At 37.1% G+C, this 21,170-nt stretch overlaps 2 protein-coding genes across 2 annotated transcripts in view; one reads left to right on the top strand and one right to left on the bottom strand.

Moving 5' to 3' along the window:
- Positions 1-225: 225 nt before the first annotated feature.
- On the bottom strand, positions 226-6,541 carry LOC137393161 (sperm microtubule inner protein 8-like). The gene is made up of 6 exons (XM_068079590.1): positions 6,320-6,541; positions 4,932-4,993; positions 4,436-4,512; positions 4,090-4,175; positions 979-1,105; positions 226-289 (listed from the first exon to the last, which is right to left on the bottom strand). Exons 1-6 carry the CDS (start codon positions 6,513-6,515, stop codon positions 226-228), a joined length of 612 nt encoding a protein of 203 aa, XP_067935691.1. The 5' UTR covers positions 6,516-6,541.
- Positions 6,542-9,426: 2,885 nt separating this feature from the next.
- LOC137393552 (zinc metalloproteinase-disintegrin-like EoVMP2) overlaps positions 9,427-21,170 on the top strand; it is a 31,337-nt gene continuing 19,593 nt past the window's right edge. The window contains exons 1-8 of the mRNA XM_068080149.1: positions 9,427-9,495; positions 9,665-9,738; positions 10,676-10,724; positions 13,040-13,131; positions 18,303-18,369; positions 18,605-18,751; positions 20,311-20,370; positions 20,773-20,844. Coding sequence (XP_067936250.1) covers positions 9,439-9,495; positions 9,665-9,738; positions 10,676-10,724; positions 13,040-13,131; positions 18,303-18,369; positions 18,605-18,751; positions 20,311-20,370; positions 20,773-20,844 — 618 coding nt within the window. The 5' untranslated portion in view covers positions 9,427-9,438. The remainder of the gene's footprint in view (positions 9,496-9,664; positions 9,739-10,675; positions 10,725-13,039; positions 13,132-18,302; positions 18,370-18,604; positions 18,752-20,310; positions 20,371-20,772; positions 20,845-21,170) is intronic.

Below are 21,170 nucleotides of genomic sequence, written 5' to 3'. Positions count from 1 at the left end.
TGGTGAGATGCGATCGAGAAGAAAATATCTCTAAAACAATAATAAAAAATGGGTATAGTACTGCACAGTCTTTGTAAGGTCTAGTAAGCTATTGCAACTAGAAGGTCACATCTAAAACAGTGCTTGAGCGAGTGTGTATTGCCTTGAAAACACAGAGTGAGCATCTTATTGCTACTATCATCTAAACACTGCAAAACTATTTTACTATTTCCTATACTTAGAGATTTATCTCCATCCTTCCACAGCGGCATCAACTGAATATTGAGGATGAGTGTCTCTGTACCTTGCACTGCAATAAAAGAATGACTATTTGTAAGAGAATGTCTTAAGTTGAGTGGCATCTTTAAAAATGACCAGTAGCATGTTCTAAAACACGTTTTAAAAATGCAAATTTTCATGTTTCGCTACAAAGTGCAGTTTTTCAAAATCTTTTTGCATGTCTCATTTTTAGACTCATTTCAGCTTGTTTTTTCAAGCATTCAATTTACTGATACAAGTCTTGCATTTTTGCCATATATATTCCAAAGGTACACAAAACAAGAACAGGGGCTAGTAAAGCTATTACAAACAAAGCATATTACTGAAACATTCGTTTATGAGCGGCCAGCTTACTACCAGTATGCTAAAAATCAGTAGAAAATGTTTTATGTCTGAGACAAACTCCTGATTGGTATGTGCAATCCCTCAAAGAGCGATTGTAATGTCTGTTTAGTTTACTGCAAGCAGAAGCTGTGCATGTTTTTAAAAGCATTGTAGAACAAAAATTGGCTCAGCGATCTTGGCTAGACATGTCGGAGTCCAGTGGCAAGAAAACCTCGAAAGCTAAAAACATGACTAGTTGCAGAGAGCAATTAAAGGATGGAGGTTATTCCTGTCACCACTGGCGGCCTCTTGATTCCCAAGCTGCTGTTTGGAGGTCAGGCGTTCTAAACCACACAGCCTCTCAGATTACTAATTGCTGAGCTCCTGATTACTTACAAAATGTTAGCTGGAACTGGTCTTTGTCCATGCTGGTCAAGTCTGGGCTTCTGTTGTAAGGTGTACTGCCAAGAAGAAGTGATTTCTGGCCTCAAGTATCTAACAGCGTATCCGGTAAATGTAGGACCTTTAGAAGGAACATAAGTTTGTTTTACTTGTTTAGTGTAATGACCATTAACCCTTTCTTGCATGACGTCCTCATATGAGGACAAAATACTACATCCAATTTTTAAACTTAAAAATTAGAAGTTGTTTTTCCTTGTATCATTCAATCAATATTCTACAAATTGTTCTCTCCTGTTGTACTGTTATTGAGGTCATAAGAAGTAGGTCAAGGTCTGGAGGGAAATCTGAAGTCAGGCAGCTGTGCAAAAGGTGAGTTTGCTAATTATCAGTGATTCTTTTGCTATTTCTTCAGTTCCTCTTCTTATTAGAAAAGTGTCTTTTTTTTCTGAGCTTGATCAGTCTTTCAAGTAAATGATTGAAACATAACAATGTTGTTCACAAGCTTGTAAAACTTTCAAAGTGGCTTAAATGAATTGTCCTCATTTGAGGACATCATGCAATAACTGAATGAAAATTCCATTATGCATAAAGTCTTCACTAGAAATTTTGTTGATAATAACACTGTCTACATTGTTTTAGTCTTGCTGAAGTTTCTGCATCTCTCAACTATGAGTAGTCAGCGCTCCAGAAAAGCAGCCTCTGAGGCACTGCAGGCTATTTTATGCTCAGACTCTGAAGATGGCTACATTTCATCATCAGGTGACTGCAGTGATTTTGACGCAGACTACAATGTGAATGCTCCAGAGGAACAGGTTAGTGATGACTCTGACTGGGAATACTCCGCAAACACTTTTAGTTTGAGCAGTGAAAAATTCTATGGCAACAGCAGTTTGAGTTCTGTCTGTTCTCCGCCTTCTCAACCTTCTACTTCAGCCGTCGCAACAACTCCTTTGCCACAGAAGAGAAGAAAAGTGGCCGTTGGGTCGACTTCTGGTTCTTCAGCATCTACTTCAGCTGCAGCTTCACAGGAGCAAATGTGTAAGACACCACCAGTTGCTAACTCTACACCTTCAACATTTGGTCGAAACGAAGCAATACCATCAACCATTATCAAAGCATCAACTAGTTGGACAATCAACAATGACAACGACTATGCGTATAACGAACCTGTCTTTACTGGTAAACGTCAAGTAAACCTTGCAAATACTGAAACACCAGTCAATATATTCAAGCATTTTTTTGACAATGACTTGCTAGATGACATTGTGTATAACACAAATCTGTACGCCTCGCAAGTAAACATCAACTCTGCATTCAATCTTACAAGAGGGGAACTTATGGTTTTTTTGGGGATAAACATTGTGATCACCTACATAAGATATCCAAGATTACGGATGTATTGGTCCAGCAACCAAGGAACTCGATGTGGATTGATTGCTGATGCAATGAGTGTCAATAGATTTGAAGCCATACGCCGTCACCTTCACTTTGTAGATAATGAAAAGCATGATGCAAACTCTACTGATAAAGTATGGAAGCTGCGCCCTGTGATGGAAGCTCTTCGGAAAAGGTTTCTTACAAGTGTAGATGCTGAAGAATGTCATAGTATTGATGAGCAGATGGTTCCTTTCACTGGCCAGAGTGGTCTAAAGCAATATATCAAGAGTAAACCAAAGAAATGGGGTTACAAAATATGGGTGAGATCAGGTGTGTCAGGCTACGTTTATGACTTTGAATTGTATCAAGGAGCAAGCGGTAATAGACCTGAAAAAGTCCTAGGACTGAGCCCAGATGTTGTGATGCGGTTATCAGACCGTTTGGCTGGCAAGAACCATAAGGTTTACTTTGACAACTTGTTTACAACGCTGGAGCTGTTGACCGAGCTAAAGAAGAAGAAGATATATGCTGTTGGTACTCTCCGCAAAAACCGGCTATGCGGCGCAGATGAGGTTTTGATTTGTGATAAAGGTATGAGAACAAGAGGAAGTGCTACCTATGCTACCAACAAAGACAACATCACCATTGTGAAGTGGAATGATAACAATTTTGTCTACACTGCAAGCACATTTGTTGGCATGCAACCAACCAGCGTAGTACAACGATGGGACAAAAAAGCAAAGAAGCATGTAGATGTTATCAGGCCTCGTGCTATTGAAGTCTATAACAAACATATGGGAGGAGTAGATTTAACAGATTTTCTGATTTCATGTTACAGGCACAGCCTGAAGCACAAGCGTTGGTATTTACGTCTGTTTTTTCACTTTGTAAATGTCACAATTGTGAATGGATGGCTGATCCATCGCTGGGAACATGGAGACAGTGTTGACTTGCTTGAGTTCCGCAGCTCTGTGGCACAAGCGCTAATTACACAAGGCTGGACAATGTCAAATCAAAGAAAAGGGAGGCCATCAAGCTCATATGTACACCCTCCTTGTCTAACAAACATCAGAACAAGGGTACCAGATGAGATCAGGTAAGCAAAGTGATCATTATGAAATTTTCAATTACTGAATAGTTTTGAGTTTACTAATAATTTTGGTAAAAGTTTACTCATTTATTTTAAAATTTTTGCTTGTAAAATGTTTATTTAGTCAACATGTGCATATTGCTACCCTGCAACTTAAAAGCTCACAATTTTCACATCACTGGTTGAATCACTTTAGATACAACCTTGATGCTGGACACTGGCCAGAAAAGTCAGTTATGAAATATGCAAGCCGATGTGTTGCTCCAACCTGCCACAGCAAAACAAGATACTTGTGCAGAATTTGCAAAAAAGCTCTCTGCCCAGAATGCTTTGGAGCATATCATACCAAATGACTTTGTCTGATTACAGCCTATAATGCAACCAACCAACTGTTGTTTGTCCTCATATGAGGACAAAGCGCATTGTTTCATAAATGCATGGCGTCCCCATATGAGGACATTAATTTTTACATATGTATAAGATGGGGTGGAAGTAAAATAATAAATGTTCTGTGTATTTTGTGTGTAAATGTGCAGTTTTTGCTTGCTTATTCTCCTCTAGCTCAATGGCAACTATATTCATGCAAGAAAGGGTTAATAACAACAAATATAAACGCGTTTTAATCTAAAGGTGCTCACCACTAGATGGCTGGCTCTCTCGCATTTCTACTGTGAACTTGCTTGGAGTTCTCACCACATCCTCTTGCCATTGCTCTCTCTGACGACTAATTTAACAAAATATAACAATGCGTAAATCACAAAATAATACATAAAAATCAATGCTTGTAGTCTTAGAATCTCTTTGACTTGTAAACATTTCCCAATAAACTTGATTTATCTGCGAATGCTCTGAAGCCTACAACTTCTTAAATGTAAAGCTATCACCAGACGACATACTAAAACATTGTAATATGTATATACTATATTTATGTATTATATTAGTATATACAGTATACACTATATTTACTGCTAACTCTCAACTTACTCTAAAGATGTTTTTGAGCGCTCAGTTCTCTGGTCTGGACCATATTTTAGTAGAGCCCTTCCCTGCGCTGTGATTGGCTACAAGTTGATGGTCATAGTATTAATCATATTAGTTATATATTATTCATTAATTACATTAACATTTTAACTAAACATAAAACTTAATATGCAATCGAATTTTGTACTTTCAGGGTTTGCTTCGCTTTGACAAACTTATGCGAAGCTATGAAAATGGCAATCATGCTATCAGCAGTTAAATATATATCAGTTTGTAAAATATACATACATTTACAGTAAAATAGTTGTCAATCTATTCTTGTTTGTATAGTATAAAACAAATCTCTTTGGGTTTGCAATTTTGTGTGTGTTTATTTAGTTCAATGAAACAAAAGCTAACAGTTATCTTATGAAGCCAGTTTAAAATAGCAAATATGAACAAACTATGGAAGATGTGTTCATATAGATGTGCCAATAATAGCATATGACTAAGTTCTTACCAGATGATGAAGTTTTATTGCTCCAGGACGAAACACAGAACTGTTGGCTCTCAAAAAGTCATCTAAAATTGATCATCAATATTGATGAGTATTAAAATTTCAATGGTTTTCAAACTAAAAAAAATAACTACATTTTGTTGAGCAGTTTTATAAGTATTCCTCTGCATATAGCCAACGGAAAACTTTATCTAAAAACTAATGCGTAAGTTTAATGAATTAGATGATAATGCCCCAGGGCTGATACTCCCTCCTAAAAGGCCCATTAGGTTCGGCCCAAAATCACGTTTTAGGGGGGGGGGGGGTTTCAGACCATGGGGCACTGTCAGTGAATTTGCTACTTTAGGGGGGGTTTCCACAGCCAAGCCAGTAAAAGGGCCCATGATCATTAAGGTTTTATTCAGTCAAAGTAATACCGAGAAATTGCACCGAAAATCCAGTCTTAATTTTAATGCAGATTGCTGTTGCTTGCTTGCTGACGGGAAAGGAAGGTAAAGAGACAGTCGACACTGCATTATCTTAGCAACCCTTTAGCAAAATACTCAGAATGGATGATAAACTTATTTCATTGTTATTCATTCTGTTTTCCTTTGTAAATGAAAATGATATTCTGATGGTTGATGCTTGGAATAAGTTTTATTAACCCTTTTGCAGGCATAGCGACATTTTGCCGTTTTGCGATTACTGGCGTTAGTGGGCAGAGCGACTATTATGCCGCCACACGAACGGTTTTTATAAATACATGTAGATTTATGGTTAGCTAATTGCCTTTTTTGTTTAATTTTTTTACCAATAGTAAATTAAAATATATTGGTCTCTGTTAGCAACAAAAAAGTAATCCGTTCGCAGAAGAAAAAAAAAACGATCGTTTTTGCAACACTGAACAAACGAAAAATCCGAAATAAAAACGTATTTAAATAAAATTGGGAATTTGGTTTGTAGCTTTTTTCTGCTTTATTAATGCATGAATCATATTGGATGTTTAGTGAGGCGTGAAACCTGGGTGCCCTCTAGGGAACTCCCAGTGTTTAGGGGGTGTATTTCAAATTGGCCAACCAGGTGATTGGGGGTACAATATCCAAATTCAAATTGGCCAACAAGGTGATTGGGGGTACAATATCCAAGTCTGGGCCTATCCAGGTGGGTGTTTCTTTCAGAGTATCAGCCCTGGGGATAATGCTGTAAGCAAAACAAAAATGTCCTTGGCAAAACTGAAGAGCTCATTGAATGAGTAAACACGAGAGTAACAGTCTTAAGCTGCACAAGGTTTTGGCAAAACGACCTTTATTTTAGCCACACCATACCAATAATTAAAATTAACTTTTTCATTAGTTTTTTTTGGTATTAATGTACGTGAATAAAGTTTAGTTACTCATTCTAGTTCTACTCACTTTCACCCAGTGTAGTTGAAGTGCGGCAATGCTCATCTGGCAAACGATGCATGTTTGTATCTCTGTCCATCTGACGTATTTTGGGAAGTCGAGGGTTAAATATGCCATTTTTTACAGAAGCAAGTCTTAAACTCCGTGAAGAGTAGTCGATGGCATATCCGGGCGTTGCCCCAGTGCCTTGCATTGCCAAAGACATCTTGATTTCTTTACTTGTAGCACAAGAATTTGATTTGTGCCAAGGAGCAGCCAAATTATTCGTAAGATGTCGCTAGGTATAGTTATAATTCTACAGTATTGCTTGTTAAGTTTTGAAAATCATATACGTTGATGGTCTTGCGCTCTTCAATCTGGTGTATCTTTATATTTATCTAACCAAACAAAAAGGCAAAATGCTCGCGCTGAACGGTGTTTCCGTAACTATGGATACAATAGGATATTACCACGACATAATGTAACTTAGTTTCGTAGCCATACATTTTTTATGAAATGTATAGAAAATTTAAGTTATATTAATTATTGCTAATAAAATAATAAATTTTAAAGTTTTAAATTTATTTACAAAAATGCAAACAAAAACCTATTCCATTAAAAAAGTGTTATACAATAAAGCTCAGTTACGCATTTCACAATATTTGAACGCGAGCTAACCAATAGCAGCACTGTCCAGCACTCGATAAAAATGAATTCAACTGTTATACTAATTGCGTTAATCTTGAGCATGAAGCTGGAACTGGTAGAATAAAAACTTTTTACTTAACGGACGATTTAGCACTATGCTGCTCAACCTGTAGATTATCTCGGATAAATATAATAGTTACAATGAGGAGGAATGGACTGACAACATTACTAATATCAATCCTTCAGCTTTGGAATATTATCAGCATTCTTTCGGTGTCCTCGGAAAGGCTACCAGCAATCCACAGCACAAACACGTTAGCACCAAATTCCGAGGATTTGTATCCAAAGCCACTGGGTAATGTTTTAAAACATCAACTATTCCATTTATTCGATAGTTAGCTTGTACAAAGCATGGTTAGAATGCGCTGCTGCTAGTTCTAGATGGATGCATGGTATTGTAGAAGCAGCTTAGGGTTTGACGACTATGTAGTTTTAGTAAATGACATTCTACCAGGTATGCACTCGCTGATGTCTCTTCTAACCTATAACTTTTTCCGTAAAGCCAGGCAGGCAGTGAGTTATTAGGTTAGTTTGGAGAATATTGTATGAGAAAACATTTATCGCTCACGTCACTTCAAAATTTGATGTAGGGCTTAATTGAATTTATAAGATTATCTGTTACATCAATACTCATGACATGCTAGAAGTGAAATGAAAGAATGACCATGAATGATAACTGAATTGGGCGTAAGGTAAAGCAAACACTAGCTTTAACAACACTCTGCTGTGCCGTTAAAGGGCTAAACTTCTAGATATAGTAAACCCTACTATGGTTTACTATATCTATGGCTAGACCTTAAAAATAATATAACGTGTCATGCTGTCTGACGTTATGCTCCGGCTGTAACAACAGGTCTACATTTTTATGGAATGGTATAAAGAAGTACCCAACACACAACTGATAGTAGGCTGCATGCTGGGCCCGCTGTCAGTGAGCCCCTAATCTTGACATATGATCTTCATCTTTTGTTTCTGCCAATTTACTACGATGCAAGCATCCTGTAAAAGGCTGCAGATGGTCTTGCAGCCTTCACAGGTGTTTATATACATCGTAAAGCATTCAAGGCCAGATACTGAAGGATTTGATGGGCAGTGAACCTGTCTGTCCGCCTATCCCTAGTTGTTCCATGACCTTAAAGAATTTGGCAAGAGGTTTCCTAGCCTTCTTCTAGTAATGTGGACATGACCTCCCTTTTGGTGACTAATTAAAAGAAATATCAATGGAAATTAGAAAAAAATTACTAGATGTGTAACTGAAGGCATCGTAAATTGCTCAATTGATGTCATGAATGGCAGACTAGAAAACCAACTCGCCTCTTGCTTATGAAATCAAGATACTTGAGAGTAGCTCTAACAAAGTCTTTTTGTTCTCGCTCCACTTGCCCTCTGATAGCCACAACTAGTTAATCCCCTTTGCTGCTCTATGTTCTGTTGCAGTTATTGCGGTTATTATAGTTATTATATATAAAAGTTGAGTCATGATCATAAGTATTATTCTTATACCAAACCATATTTGGTTGTCAACCCTTGTGCCTATTGAATACCTTCCACCCATTAGCCGATCACAGACCTACTTCTTGAGGATTTAGACGTGTATTGCTAAGGAATTTATTGTTCGTTTATTCAGGCTCGTGAACTTTCATGCACGAGATAAAAATTATTACATAACTATTTGATCATAAACTCATCCTGTCTCAGAGCTAAGTTTAAGCAGATGTTCATGTTGAAAGCGTTGCTTGAGTCCCTTTGACCGTCTCCATGGCTGTCCTTGCTTTGATAGCGTCTCTCCATTGATCTGTGTTGTGCTCAGTCCTTTGTTACTGAGAACAAACTGGCAAAGCTATTGTATGTACCTATTCTGATATGTATTTATTTGTTATTGAATCGTCTTCCCTCGTCATTGATCACTCCGGTGACAAGCCATATTCACGCAGGTGCTAATCTAACATTCATCTAGCTACATAGGGCAAGCCAACCGTCCCATCCATTGATCCAAAATATGATTATTCACAATAATACTGTAGGTTGTCCGGTAAAATTTATTATGAATTGTTTTACAACCTGATTAGTTTTTATTTTAAAAGGTTTCTTTAGAATTTTAAAGCAAAACCAAAGATCTTCGTAGAGTGTGCCTGGCTGTGTGCCTAGGGAGTTGAGAAACTTGTGTAATTTTTATCAAGAATCAGTAGAAATTATCAAATGGTATCGTTAGTTAAACTAGTCAAAAGAAAAGGCCAAGGAATGTGGCAATTTGCCTCTTTTTAATAATGTTTTGTTGTTAATAATATGATTTGAATAATATGTTGTTGTGTCTCATGAACTGTGAGGTTATAGATATTCATTTGGTCTCTTCAGATAAAATGGCCGACCTTAGTCTCTCCGAGTGTGAGAATATGGAGTTTACAGGGGAGTTGGAGGAAGGTGTAGATGTTATCTACCCAATGATGTCTCGAAGGGAACGACTCGGCTCCATAAAGACATTCAGTACAGAGACCCAGGTGGGTAGATCTATGTTCTAATATAATGCTTTCTGCTAAAAATATTCATACAAGTCATAAAGAATCACACCTTTTCTTTCATATGTCAAGCCTCTATACCACTGTCTGTTACCGTGATTTGTCATTTGTATTGTCATAGCAACTTGACAGTCTGTTTCTTGTCTCGCAGATGCACAGGCGACGCATTGGCATACGATTCTCTTACAAAGGCCAGAAGCACAGGCTGAAGCTAGAACACAACAGGTAGATAGACTCAATATGATTGATTTTGTGACTGTCACGCGCATTTACTGATTACTCGGGCCTCACTAAGTCTGTCTATATTCTCTGCTTCCTTTCCTTCAACAACCACTTCCCATTTATAGCCTCGCGATCGCTTCAAAGGAACACTCGCATGCGTGTAATCTCTCTGAATTGGAACGAGCTACATCTCTGACGATTAAAAGTGGCTCGTGAACATTCCTAAAATTTGAAAGAAATCAAAGATAATTTTATTCATATTCAACGCTGCTGGCTGACTGACTAGAGAGGAACAGTTAGGAATAATTTTAACTACTCCATTAGTAACATATTCAACTTCAATCTAGTTCATGTATGAGTGAAACATTCTCAGACGCTGTTTGATCATTCAGATACAATAGAGTTGCAGTGCATTTGCTTTCTTTTTATGTTAAACATACAATTTTTTCAATTGTCTTGTAGGATTTGTTATGGAAGTAAAACTGTGAATAGAGCTTATGAAAAAAACTAAAGCGTTGGGTAGAGTTGATGAAAGAATATAATAGCATTGATTAAACACACAGCGCTAATAGATGCTGTGGGTTTAGTACATTTACACACATTAATTTCAATAACGTGTTTAACAGGTAAGTCAATGTTATGTATTGTTGGGCCTCGTAAGAAATTACATTCATGCTGTTTATTGCTTCTCTTTTCTGCACCTAAAAGATTGAAGTTGATGAGATATCAACAGGAGTCGGATTGTAGTAGCCACTATCTCCCCACCTGTGGCCTGGCTCCGCATACCTGCTCTGTTTTCACTAATTCTATGTCTGTGTTTCCGCTCAGACACACGGTTGCATGCGGTTTATGAGACTAGATCGCTAGTGGCAGGTCGTGTAATTACGTGTATTGCTGGTCGGGCAAGACTGGAGAATGTATTGTTTGGCTTTCATTTTAGAAACCTGATGCTCTTTAGAAATACAAATGCTGGAAAAGATTTTGAACAGGTATGTTTTGATCTGGGAGTGGAGAGGGGAGTTTAGGCAAAGAGAAGTGGGGAGTGGTTGTGTCGCTGTATACGCAATTTCAATCACTGACTATACCCTGATTTTGGTAGTTACGTTCGGGTCTTGCTAATAGCTATATATCCTATTCCGTTTCTCATGATCCTCTGTTTGCTGAACATGTCATGACCGTCAAAGTTAGTCACGCCGTTTGCTCTTGCTATTACATAAAATGTCTTCTCAATGCTTTCAGCTCTTCTCATTGATAGTAGCATTCTGGTCTTGTTAATAGCTTTACTGGGGTTTTGAAAATATCCCTAGTTTTTTACCACATTCTGTTATATAAGGTGAGTTTATCATTGAGATGCAGTTAACGAGCGGAGGTTCCTTTCATTTCCACATGCTCAAATTGTCAGCAGCCTTTTCTGTTGGCTTCTTATTTGTTTCCAAAACTAATAACAATGGTTAAATGTGGGGAATCATACTCCACCTGCGCTAGTCAAATATGAGCTCTGATGTCTCTACAGTGATGAACACTGCTAATGCTTCTTTTGTAATGTTTTGTATAAAATCACAGTTTTCTTGCGAGACCAACATGATTTGTATACTGTTGATGATTTGTATATAAGTATATGCAAATCATGATGCTTTGTATATACTTATATACAAATCATATATACCTATATAATCGTATATATAATCATGATTTGTATAGAAGTTGATGATATTATTTGGTCCAAGCCTTTTTTTAGAGGTGGTTTCAAAGTTTTAGGTGATATTTCACTTTATCGTAAAGGTGACAACAGCAATCTCACGCATTTTCACCCCGAACTCAAGCTAAACCATTAATTAGTAGAGTTTAGTCAATCTAACCGAATACCAACGGCTTCTAGTTCCAGTCCTACAGAAAATTCCTGTCTGTCACATTACTGATTTGCATTAGAATGAGAGAGAGACCTTCCCCTTCGTTCCACCTTTGGGCCTTTGCACGAGTTCTCAGTTACTAATTATTATGCTGTTTACTACCACCAGGGCTGTGTGGTTTGTAAGCTTTCAGGAGGTGGCTCTCTGGTTTGTAAGTTGGTCAGCCAGCGGTATAGATTGTGGGAGAGACTCGTCGTTCCTTTCGATGAGCCGTCTATTATTCTGAGTATTATATTGGGTCAATTTAGATCGTAGATAAAGTGATGCAGAGCTGAAAGTCTAGACTATCATTTAGACTGCGGCTCTAGTTCAATTTGCGTTGTCATGACTTCCCTTGTGGAAAGTATTGTTCATGTTTAACTACAAGGCCCCAGTAATTGCAAATTCTCGTTATTTCATCCTCCATTTGCTTTTTCTTTCATTACTGTTACTCTGCTATAGTTACTAAACCAACTCCTTTCTAGCGCGGCTGTCGGCTTTTTAACAGCGATTGATTTTCTATATGTTTAATATTTTAGTTCAATTCTAATTACTAGTTATGCATTCGGCCATGTTTAGTCGCAGTCATTGTGGACATTAATAGATACTATGAATGTGGGACGGTTTCAGACAGTTCCATTGTTCTCACTACAGCAATGATCTTTTATAATATGTTCTTACTGCTGTCTTATTTCGATGTAACATAGTCTGAGGTCCTAGGAAGAACCCTGAGTAGGGCAATGCCTGAAACACCTCTGTGTATATACTCGAATGTCCTGTTGTGCTTAATTCTCAGAACCAATAGGCTTTGTTGGAAACCTCATATTTGCGACTATCTTTTCACTAGATACAGCTCCCAACCACAACCAGAGAAAAGTACTTTAATAGATGTTACAGTAGCTCTATTGTGATCATGTGGCATCACATTATGTAATCACGTTGCATCACATATTGTGATCATGTGGCATAACATGTTATGTCCATGTGGCATCACACATTGTGATCATGTGGCATCACATATTGTGATCATGTGGCATCACATATTGTGATCGTGCGGCATCACATATTGTGATCGTGCGGCATAACGCTTGCCACTGACAAGTTAACGTTGTCAATTGGTTACTTTTCAGTAACTTTTCATATCTTGTTACCAGTATTAACTTCACTCAGTCACTTTCAGAGTTGAAGATTTTACTATTTGGTATAAGACCCAACTTTGCGTTGTAGATAGACTCCAGTAGGAATTACTGTATATGCTCTGTATAATGGCATTGTGTGCTGCCTTATCTGCATTATCCATGAGTGCTGCCGTTATCCATGAGTGCTGTCGTTATCCATGAGTGCTGTCGGTGCACTGATACCAGTAGAAGCTATCACTGGTAGGTCACTTCACTCTCCTCGCTTTCTTCTTACAGGCAGATGACTGTTACTATCAGGGCTACTGCTCCAAACGAAATCACACCCTCAAGGAGAATCTTATCTCTCTTTCCACTTGTGATGGCCTGAGGTAGGCTATCTTACCACGCTTCTTAGAACTAAGGCTATGTTAGTTTGACAGTAGGACTTTGTCATTTGTAGTAGGACTTGTAGCACAGTAGGACTTGAGCTATTTGTCAGTTTGAGAAGTTTCAGTATATAAAAACACAAAAAAGGCCTTTATTTAGTTCGTTCTCCCAGAGCTTTTACGAGATGGATTCTGGAGCCAAAACTCAGTGTTGGCTACAGAATCCATGTTGCTCTCTGACAAGAACACTGGTGTGTTTAGCATGGGCTTTGGTAGCAACGGCATGTCCGGTGCGTTGCTTTTTCCTTAAATAGCTTTTGTAATGCTTACGTATTGGTTAACTTGGTTGACATTAAGTATACATGCATTTTGCACAATTAAGAGTTTGGGGGAAATTATATTCTTGTATTTAGAATTAATTTATTAGCATGAAACTCGTAAAATTGTAAACTATATTATAAAATGGAAAGGATTATTGAGAATACTTGAGAATATCCTTTGGCATATGCATTAACATCGCTGTTTAATACTTAATGATTATTAATGTTTAATAATGGGGTGTTATAAAAATAGCGATTCCGATTCCGTACTACACATTGTGATGAGAACATCAAGGTGTTCAATTATGTAGCCTTGATTCATAGCATTAGCTCTTTGTTATTGAAGGTAATAAATAGGATCAATAGGTACAACTATAAATAAACAAACAGAACTTTCAAACTTTCTGTTATATTTAAAATATTTATTAGAGGTTTATCGTAGCCTGCAATCTAATAAACAAGAAATAATACTCGTAATAGTCGAAGGTTGATCCGCAGGGGTTGGAAAGTGAACTGGGATGTTTTAGAATTCATGTGAGCCGTAAGCAGTGAATATATTATTATTAAAATGGCCTTGTGCTCTTCAGTCAATCCATTGCTGTTAGAATACTGCTCAAACTGTAAAAAAAGTTAATTATATATACCTATTATTAGGAGATTTGATAAAGTTTCAAGTGCATCAAAACTGTTACTCACAAGGCATGACTCTGAATAGGCCTGTGAACTTACCGACCTTAATACACACCCTTACACTTGATATAGTTTATAAAACTGGTCACGCGGCTTGCAGGGAAAGACTGGCTGCTCTGAAGAGTACACAAGAAACAACAGCTCATAAAATATTCAATTTCGCAGTAATTATTAATATTTTGCAAGTAAACAGTTTTTAGAGGAAGAAATATTTGCCAATCGAGGTTGCTTCTTTTATACTCAAGCTGGTCTAATTCACACTCCTGCAAGACGAAGTTAGACTGTTATTATTTAGACTGTGTATGTTAAATAAATAAACGCTTGGCTGCCTAGAACGCTGTCTTTTGTGTAACGCAGACAGCGGGTTGAGTACAGGTACAGACCTACGTAACTCGAATACACACTGATCTAATCCCTTCTCTTAAAGTACAGCCTCAGTTTGTGAGCTCATCAGACGTCTAGCGTTTATATGTAAATTCTCTTTGAACACGAACACGCTTCGATGGATCGATACGCCCTGACACACTCTCATATTTACTGTTTGTAATCCAATGCAGTTATTTTAAACAGAATTATATCAGTATAATGTCCCTTTCATGGCTAGTCTTGCATTATAGATCAAATATTTGCCTTTGATAAGTTTCTCTGATGATACGGATAGAAAGAGAGACCTTAGCAGAACAGTTTGATCTCATCCTCACAGTCGTAGTAGCGCCTCCTTCTCAACACTAATTTCCTCTTTGGTATTTCTCAGTCGAAAATAGGCTGCCTAATCGCTGTTTTTAAGACAGGGAAAACATGTCTAATGGCCTTTTAGTTAGCTTTCTCTGCTCATTTGGTCCTGGAAGGGTTTCTGCTTATTGCCCCTAGTCTCCAGCTGACAGCTTTGATGACTTGCTGGGATGAATGAGCTTCCCATCCTTATCAAACTAAGTTTAACTAGTGCACTGAGTGAACCAGGTCGACGTGAAACATAGCGATATTCCTGAGCGTACACTGCTGATAAATAAAGGATGACGCGAGTCTCTATAGGCTTTAGTAATAGTATAGCTTTGTTTATCTCTCTATTAATTGCTTTGAGTGCCATTTCTTATCATGTTTGATAGTAACTCCGTCAGTAAGTTGACCAGTAAGGTACGCTCATCAGCCCTCATCTCATTTTCTTACCAAAGAGTGTCAATAAATTGTCTGAATTAAATATATTTTTTGCTCGGAGTGTCTATCATATGATGTAACAGTTGGTAAAACATAAAAAGTGGCATTTTATAATGTCAAAGTTTTTTTTGTAAGTTTTATGTTTTTAGATATTCACTGTTTTAAACACTCAAATTGTATCTCCAATTTGCCATTTGAGATAGGACCATTCATTTATTACATCCCAACTTCACCAAAAAAGCCCACTATACCTTATACCAGACAACTACACCTTACCAATCTCTATATATATATATATATATATATATATATATATATATATATATATATATATATATAGATTGGTGCATTCAATGGTTATGATCTGCAATAAAATGTAACATTACAATGTACTACGTGCAGTACGTACCGTAGGGAGTTCTTACTTTCGAGGCAGACTCATAAGTTTTAGTATGTATTTTACTAAACTTCAACTTTGTCATTCGATAAAATTTTATCACTTATCTGTTTTCGGTTTCATTTTGACTATAATTTAGACCGAATAACGCTGAAATGGAGAGCGAGCATCGTATCTTTTTCAGGCATTGTGGGAGGGATTTTGGTGAATAGCATATGTGTATATATATGTATATATATATATATATATAAATCTCCATTTTTGTCTGTCGTCTGTCTGTCTAGTTATAGCGATAGAGTTTTAACAATGAAAAATCACTTTCATACCGGATTTGAACTCGCAACATTCAAATCAAAATTTTGCTAACAAGTGCATTCGCAATCACAAGGCTAAGCAGTGCTTATCGCAACCATCACTTTTACCATATACTCTATATCCTTTTCGTGATAGAACCCAATGTTTTTTCATGCTCCTCTTTCGAGTACAAAATATTTTTGACTTTTTCAGCCATGCAATATTAACAAACAATGTTCTCAAAGTTAAAATTTGGCAGTCGGTGTACTGATTCTGACGAAATAACGAAAATACGCATATGCTATTCACCAAAATCCCTCCCACAATGCCTGAAAAAGATACGATGCTCGCTCTCCATTTCAGCGTTATTCGTTCTAAATTATAGTCAAAATGAAACCGAAAACAGATAAGTGATAAAATTTTACCCATGACAAAGTTGAAGTTTAGTAAAATACATACTAAAACTTATGAGTCTGCCTCGAAAGTAAGAACTCCCTACGGTATGTACTGCACGTAGTACATTGTAATGTTAAATTTTATTGCAGATCATAACCATTGAATGGTAACTATAGTTACTAAGGCTAACATATTATTAACTAACTTTTAATATGTACAGCGTGTATATAAAATTTTGATGGTTTTTACTAGGAGTGTTTGCATTAGATAGTTACTATGGGTTTCTATATCCCTCTATACGACATTTTCGCCTTTCGATGCCAATACTGGAACGAATTAAAATCGTCCACTGTACTTTACTGTTGTTGTTTGTCTCGTATGGTCTAATTTGTTATAAAAGGCATCGACTGGTGTAAGTGAAGTTAATATCTATCTACATTTATAGATAGATATACATCTATCTATGTATTTGCTAGATATACATTTATCTAGTCTAGCATTTTGATTGTCATTCAAATCTAACTGTACAGTTTTCTGTTATTCATAGAATGCTACAACTTGCCTTTACATTGTGAACTTAGTTGAATATAATTTTTTAAACCTAAAGCAACACACAAAGCTTTGGATTAACCTTTATTTACGTTGTTCGAGCACACTGTATAGCAAGTACATTGTGTAGCAAGTACATTGTGTAGCAAGTACACTGTATAGCAAGTACACTGTATAGTAAGTACATTGTGTAGCAAGTGCATTGTATAGCAAGTACACTGTATAGCAAGTACACTATATAGCAAGTCAACTGTATAGCAAGTACATTGTGTAGCCAGTACACCGTATAGCAAGTACACCGTATAGCAAGTACATTGTATAGCAAGTACACTGTATAGCAAGTACACTATATAGCAAGTCAACTGTATAGCAGGTACATTGTGTAGCAAGTACACAATGTACCTGCTATACAATGTACATATGCTACACAATGTACTTGCTATACAATGTACGTATAGCAAGTACATTGTATAGCAAGTACACCATATAGCAAGTACACTGTATAGCAAGTACATCGTATAGCCAGTACATCGTATAGCAAGTACATCGTATAGCAAGTACATTGTATAGCAAGTACACCATATAGCAAGCACACTGTATAGCAAGTCAACTGTATAGCCAGTACATTGTATAGCAAGTACACCGTGTAGCAAGTACATTGTATAGCAAGTACACCATATAGCAAGTACACCATATAGCAAGTACACTATATAGCAAGTACACTGTATAGCAAGTACACTGTATAGCAAGTACACCGTATAGCAAGTACACCATATAGCAAGTACACCATATAGCAAGTACACTGTATAGCAAGTGCATTGTATAGCAAGTACACCATATAGCAAGTACACCATATAGCAAGTACACTGTATAGCAAGTACACTGTATAGCAAGTACACTGTATAGCAAGTACACCGTATAGCAAGTACACCATATAGCAAGTACACCGTATAGCAAGTACACCATATAGCAAGTACACCATATAGCAAGTACACTGTATAGCAAGTACATTGTATAGCAAGTACATCATATAGCAAGTACACCATATAGCAAGTAGACTGTATAGCAAGTAAACTGTATAGCAAGTATACAAAGAGAAGAATCACGATTTAAATGTGATTAATTGAGTCTGAACACGATATATTCCTGAACTTGTAAAACTCCTAAACTATACCCCTAAACAAACATTCAATAGGTAGGTTTACATCAGAAAACACAAACACAGCTTTTAAAGCAATTCCAATCTGCAAACAAAAGAAACACCACTTAATAAATAGGGGTTCTTTTATTTTCATGTTACATGTAGGTGAAAATTGCCCTAACCAGACAGTTTTAACATGACAGCTCTAACAGTTGCTGTTCTTGTTATGCAGGGGTGTGATTGAGATAGAGGGTGAGCCCTATGCCATCTACCCATACAAGGACAGTCATGAAGGAATGGTTTGTATACGCTAGTTAATCAAGTACTTGCCTACATCTCATATGAGTGTTTGCCCCTCCTGCTTTGAGTAGCCATAATGGAGCCTTTATCCTTGACTTAAATGGGCAGCTAGCTATGGCTATTGTTTCAATTCTATGGCATTCGGGCACTCATCGAGTATTGTTCTAGATTCTATAGAGCTTTCCTATCTCTAATTGAGTCTTATGGAATTATTTTATCCATGATTTGATGCAGCGCTGTCGCCCTCACCTTATCTATAAATTGGCCCCAGCTAAAGACAGGCCTTGCGGAAACCAGAGTGGTCAGTGGACATCCTTTGAAAAGCTCCACCAAACTGCCTATGTTGAGCAACTGCACAAACACCCAACAGTTCGTCACAGAGTGAGTTGAACATCTTTTTTGTGGAATTTATGCATCGACTATGGCAGCACTCAAAGTGACTCTTTAGCATCTTCACGGCAATAGATATAACTCGCTGTCCGGAGTGATCAGTATATATATTCTGAGAGCCAAGTATATATCAAGTACCTTAGTTCGATTGTCACACGATATGATGTGTCAGTTCCAATTAATATTATTTGCCCAAATAGGATGAGAAGCCAAGCTCCGAGGTAAGGAATTGCATCTTCTGCTATCATTTCTACTCCTTGCTAGGGATGTAAGCATTTCGCTGAGTCGGGGTGGCGTGTCTCAGCGGCAACTTTGCATAACATTTTGCTGCACAAATAGAATGCATATATTTCAGCACATCAGGTCATTCTAAATGTGTCACAGAATGAGTGTGTAAATATAGATTCTGCATGTGCAGGTTTGTAATATTGGGACATGTTTGTTGAACATGGAAAAAATGTTTACCAAATTTACCCGATTTTTTACCAAAAAATTGCAATATATAATATTGTTTGTATGATAGAAAATAGCGCTCGATATTCTTAAATTCCTTAGCGACACGCTCCAAAAATTTGCCATATTTGAAGAAAATAACATTATGCTGAGATTATTTTTGGGATGAATAATAAGCCATCTTAAACAAAATTTTATAAAAAAATTTAATTAAGATTTTTTTGTTAGCCAAGTACGTAATCGTCTACATAACTTTAACACAAAACTGTGTGTTTGCCATTGACCTGCACGCCGTTAGTGCGCAGTCATGCTGAATGGTTATAAATGGTTACGTTAGGAGATTACTCCGAACAACCAAAGTTGTCTTTGTTCTTATTTTCATTACCAAAGACTGGAACTATACCGCTTGCATTCCTAATTTAAATGCAAAAATCGATTTGACCTTCAAATCAGTTATTTTCTCACGTTTGTTGAGAAAAAACAACAATATCTCAAATAAGAATACTGGTTGATGCGACTGCACTCTGGAAATATTAGCTTGGGAATTAGTTCATGCCCGGTAATTGATTAGCTCTTCCCATACCTTCCTATCCTTCCGTAAGACGCATATCCTGCTCAAAGTCGTGTCTAAACCGGTATAACCTCAAATTAATCAGTCTTTCTACAGAAACTAGTCCTGAGTCAAGAGAACAATCCATCTAACTTTACAATATGCTACTTGAAATGTCTGCTGATCTGTTAGCAGTGGAACCAACCCGGTGTTATTCACCAAGTTTGTCCGTGTTCGTGCATCTCTGTGATGTCCCGTCATAACTGCATGTATGTAAGCTGAGCTCAGTTTATTTTGCAAGTTTTTGTTTAAAATACCCGTGCATGTTCAACGCATGTTTAAATTGTCTATGCGAATGCTGAAGAACTGTACTGTTGCGAAGGATGGACAGGGAAGACATTGACAGTAGTTACTGGTCATTAAACCTTCGCTAATGCGCTTGCCTATGCCTTTAGACTGCCTATAATTATTAAATCTATAATGCCCTTTTGCCATTTCTGTTTGCGTTAGATCCGTGATTGATGCGGGCTGTTTGTTCTCTTATCAGATGAGAAGGAGCGCAGAAACCAAGTACCTGGCGCTGGCTGTTGTGGTTGATACAGCACTGGTAAGCTATGAATGAGTGATAAAGGCCAGTTACTTGACCTATTCCCTTTTCATTATTATTCTAATTAGTAAATGTCTTCTCCTATAATAGGCAATCATATCTAGCGACAACAGATATTAATAATCCTTGCTATTTACTTTTTATTAACTCTAACCTATTCATAGTTGTAGCTTTTCTTCTGCAACTGGAACGCTGCCAATGGTGCTGACTATGTTTAAGTTGACTCTGAGTAGAGCCCATATCGTTATGCCAAGAAATATTTATTTCGCTGTAATCATTGTGTTGTTAACATTATTGTATTACCAAATGCAAGCAAAGTTTTTGCTTTTGTAATAACTCAGGAGCTGAAAATAAACCTTTTTGCATTTGAGCTTTCATTATGTTATAAACTGCTGATTTCAGTACGAGATATTTGGCAACAGTGAGGATGAGATGCTCAAGTTTGTCTTACAAGTTACCAACATAATAGACATGGTAAGTTATGGTATGAAATGTTATAAAGTTGAATAGATATACCAACATAATAGACATGGTAAGTGTTGGTATGAAATGGTATTTAGCAACATTTTTTCAGGTACAGTAGTCTGGTTTGTAATTAATTTTGCAATGCCACAAACGATCATAATCCAACCTAGATGAATTTTAATGGCCTGCTCTACAGATACTGGAAGTTTGTAATTGTTCAACTTCTAACCAGAAGCGAAACTGATGTAAAGAGCTGTCAGCGTTTGTGAATCCTTGTTGTTTGTAAGAGGCTGGATAATCATGTATTCATCATTGCCGGGCCAGGGATCATTTAT

Source organism: Watersipora subatra, chromosome 4 (assembly GCF_963576615.1).
Source record: "Watersipora subatra chromosome 4, tzWatSuba1.1, whole genome shotgun sequence".
In the NCBI taxonomy this organism is placed as follows: domain Eukaryota; kingdom Metazoa; phylum Bryozoa; class Gymnolaemata; order Cheilostomatida; family Watersiporidae; genus Watersipora; species Watersipora subatra.
The sequence above is the reverse complement of the archived record's forward strand: the minus strand, read 5'-3'. Positions and strand labels throughout refer to the sequence as shown.

Excerpts from the sequence above, each read along its gene's own strand:
- LOC137393161 (XM_068079590.1), bottom strand. The coding sequence starts at position 6,515 with ATGTCTTTGGCAATGCAAGGCACTGGGGCAACGCCCGGATATGCCATC. Across the intron at positions 4,176-4,435 it reads CGCTCAAAAACATCTTTAGA|TCGTCAGAGAGAGCAATGGC; the intron begins GTAAGTTGAGAG and ends TTGTTAAATTAG. Across the intron at positions 290-978 it reads CCAGTTCCAGCTAACATTTT|TGCAAGGTACAGAGACACTC; the intron begins GTAAGTAATCAG and ends CTTTTATTGCAG.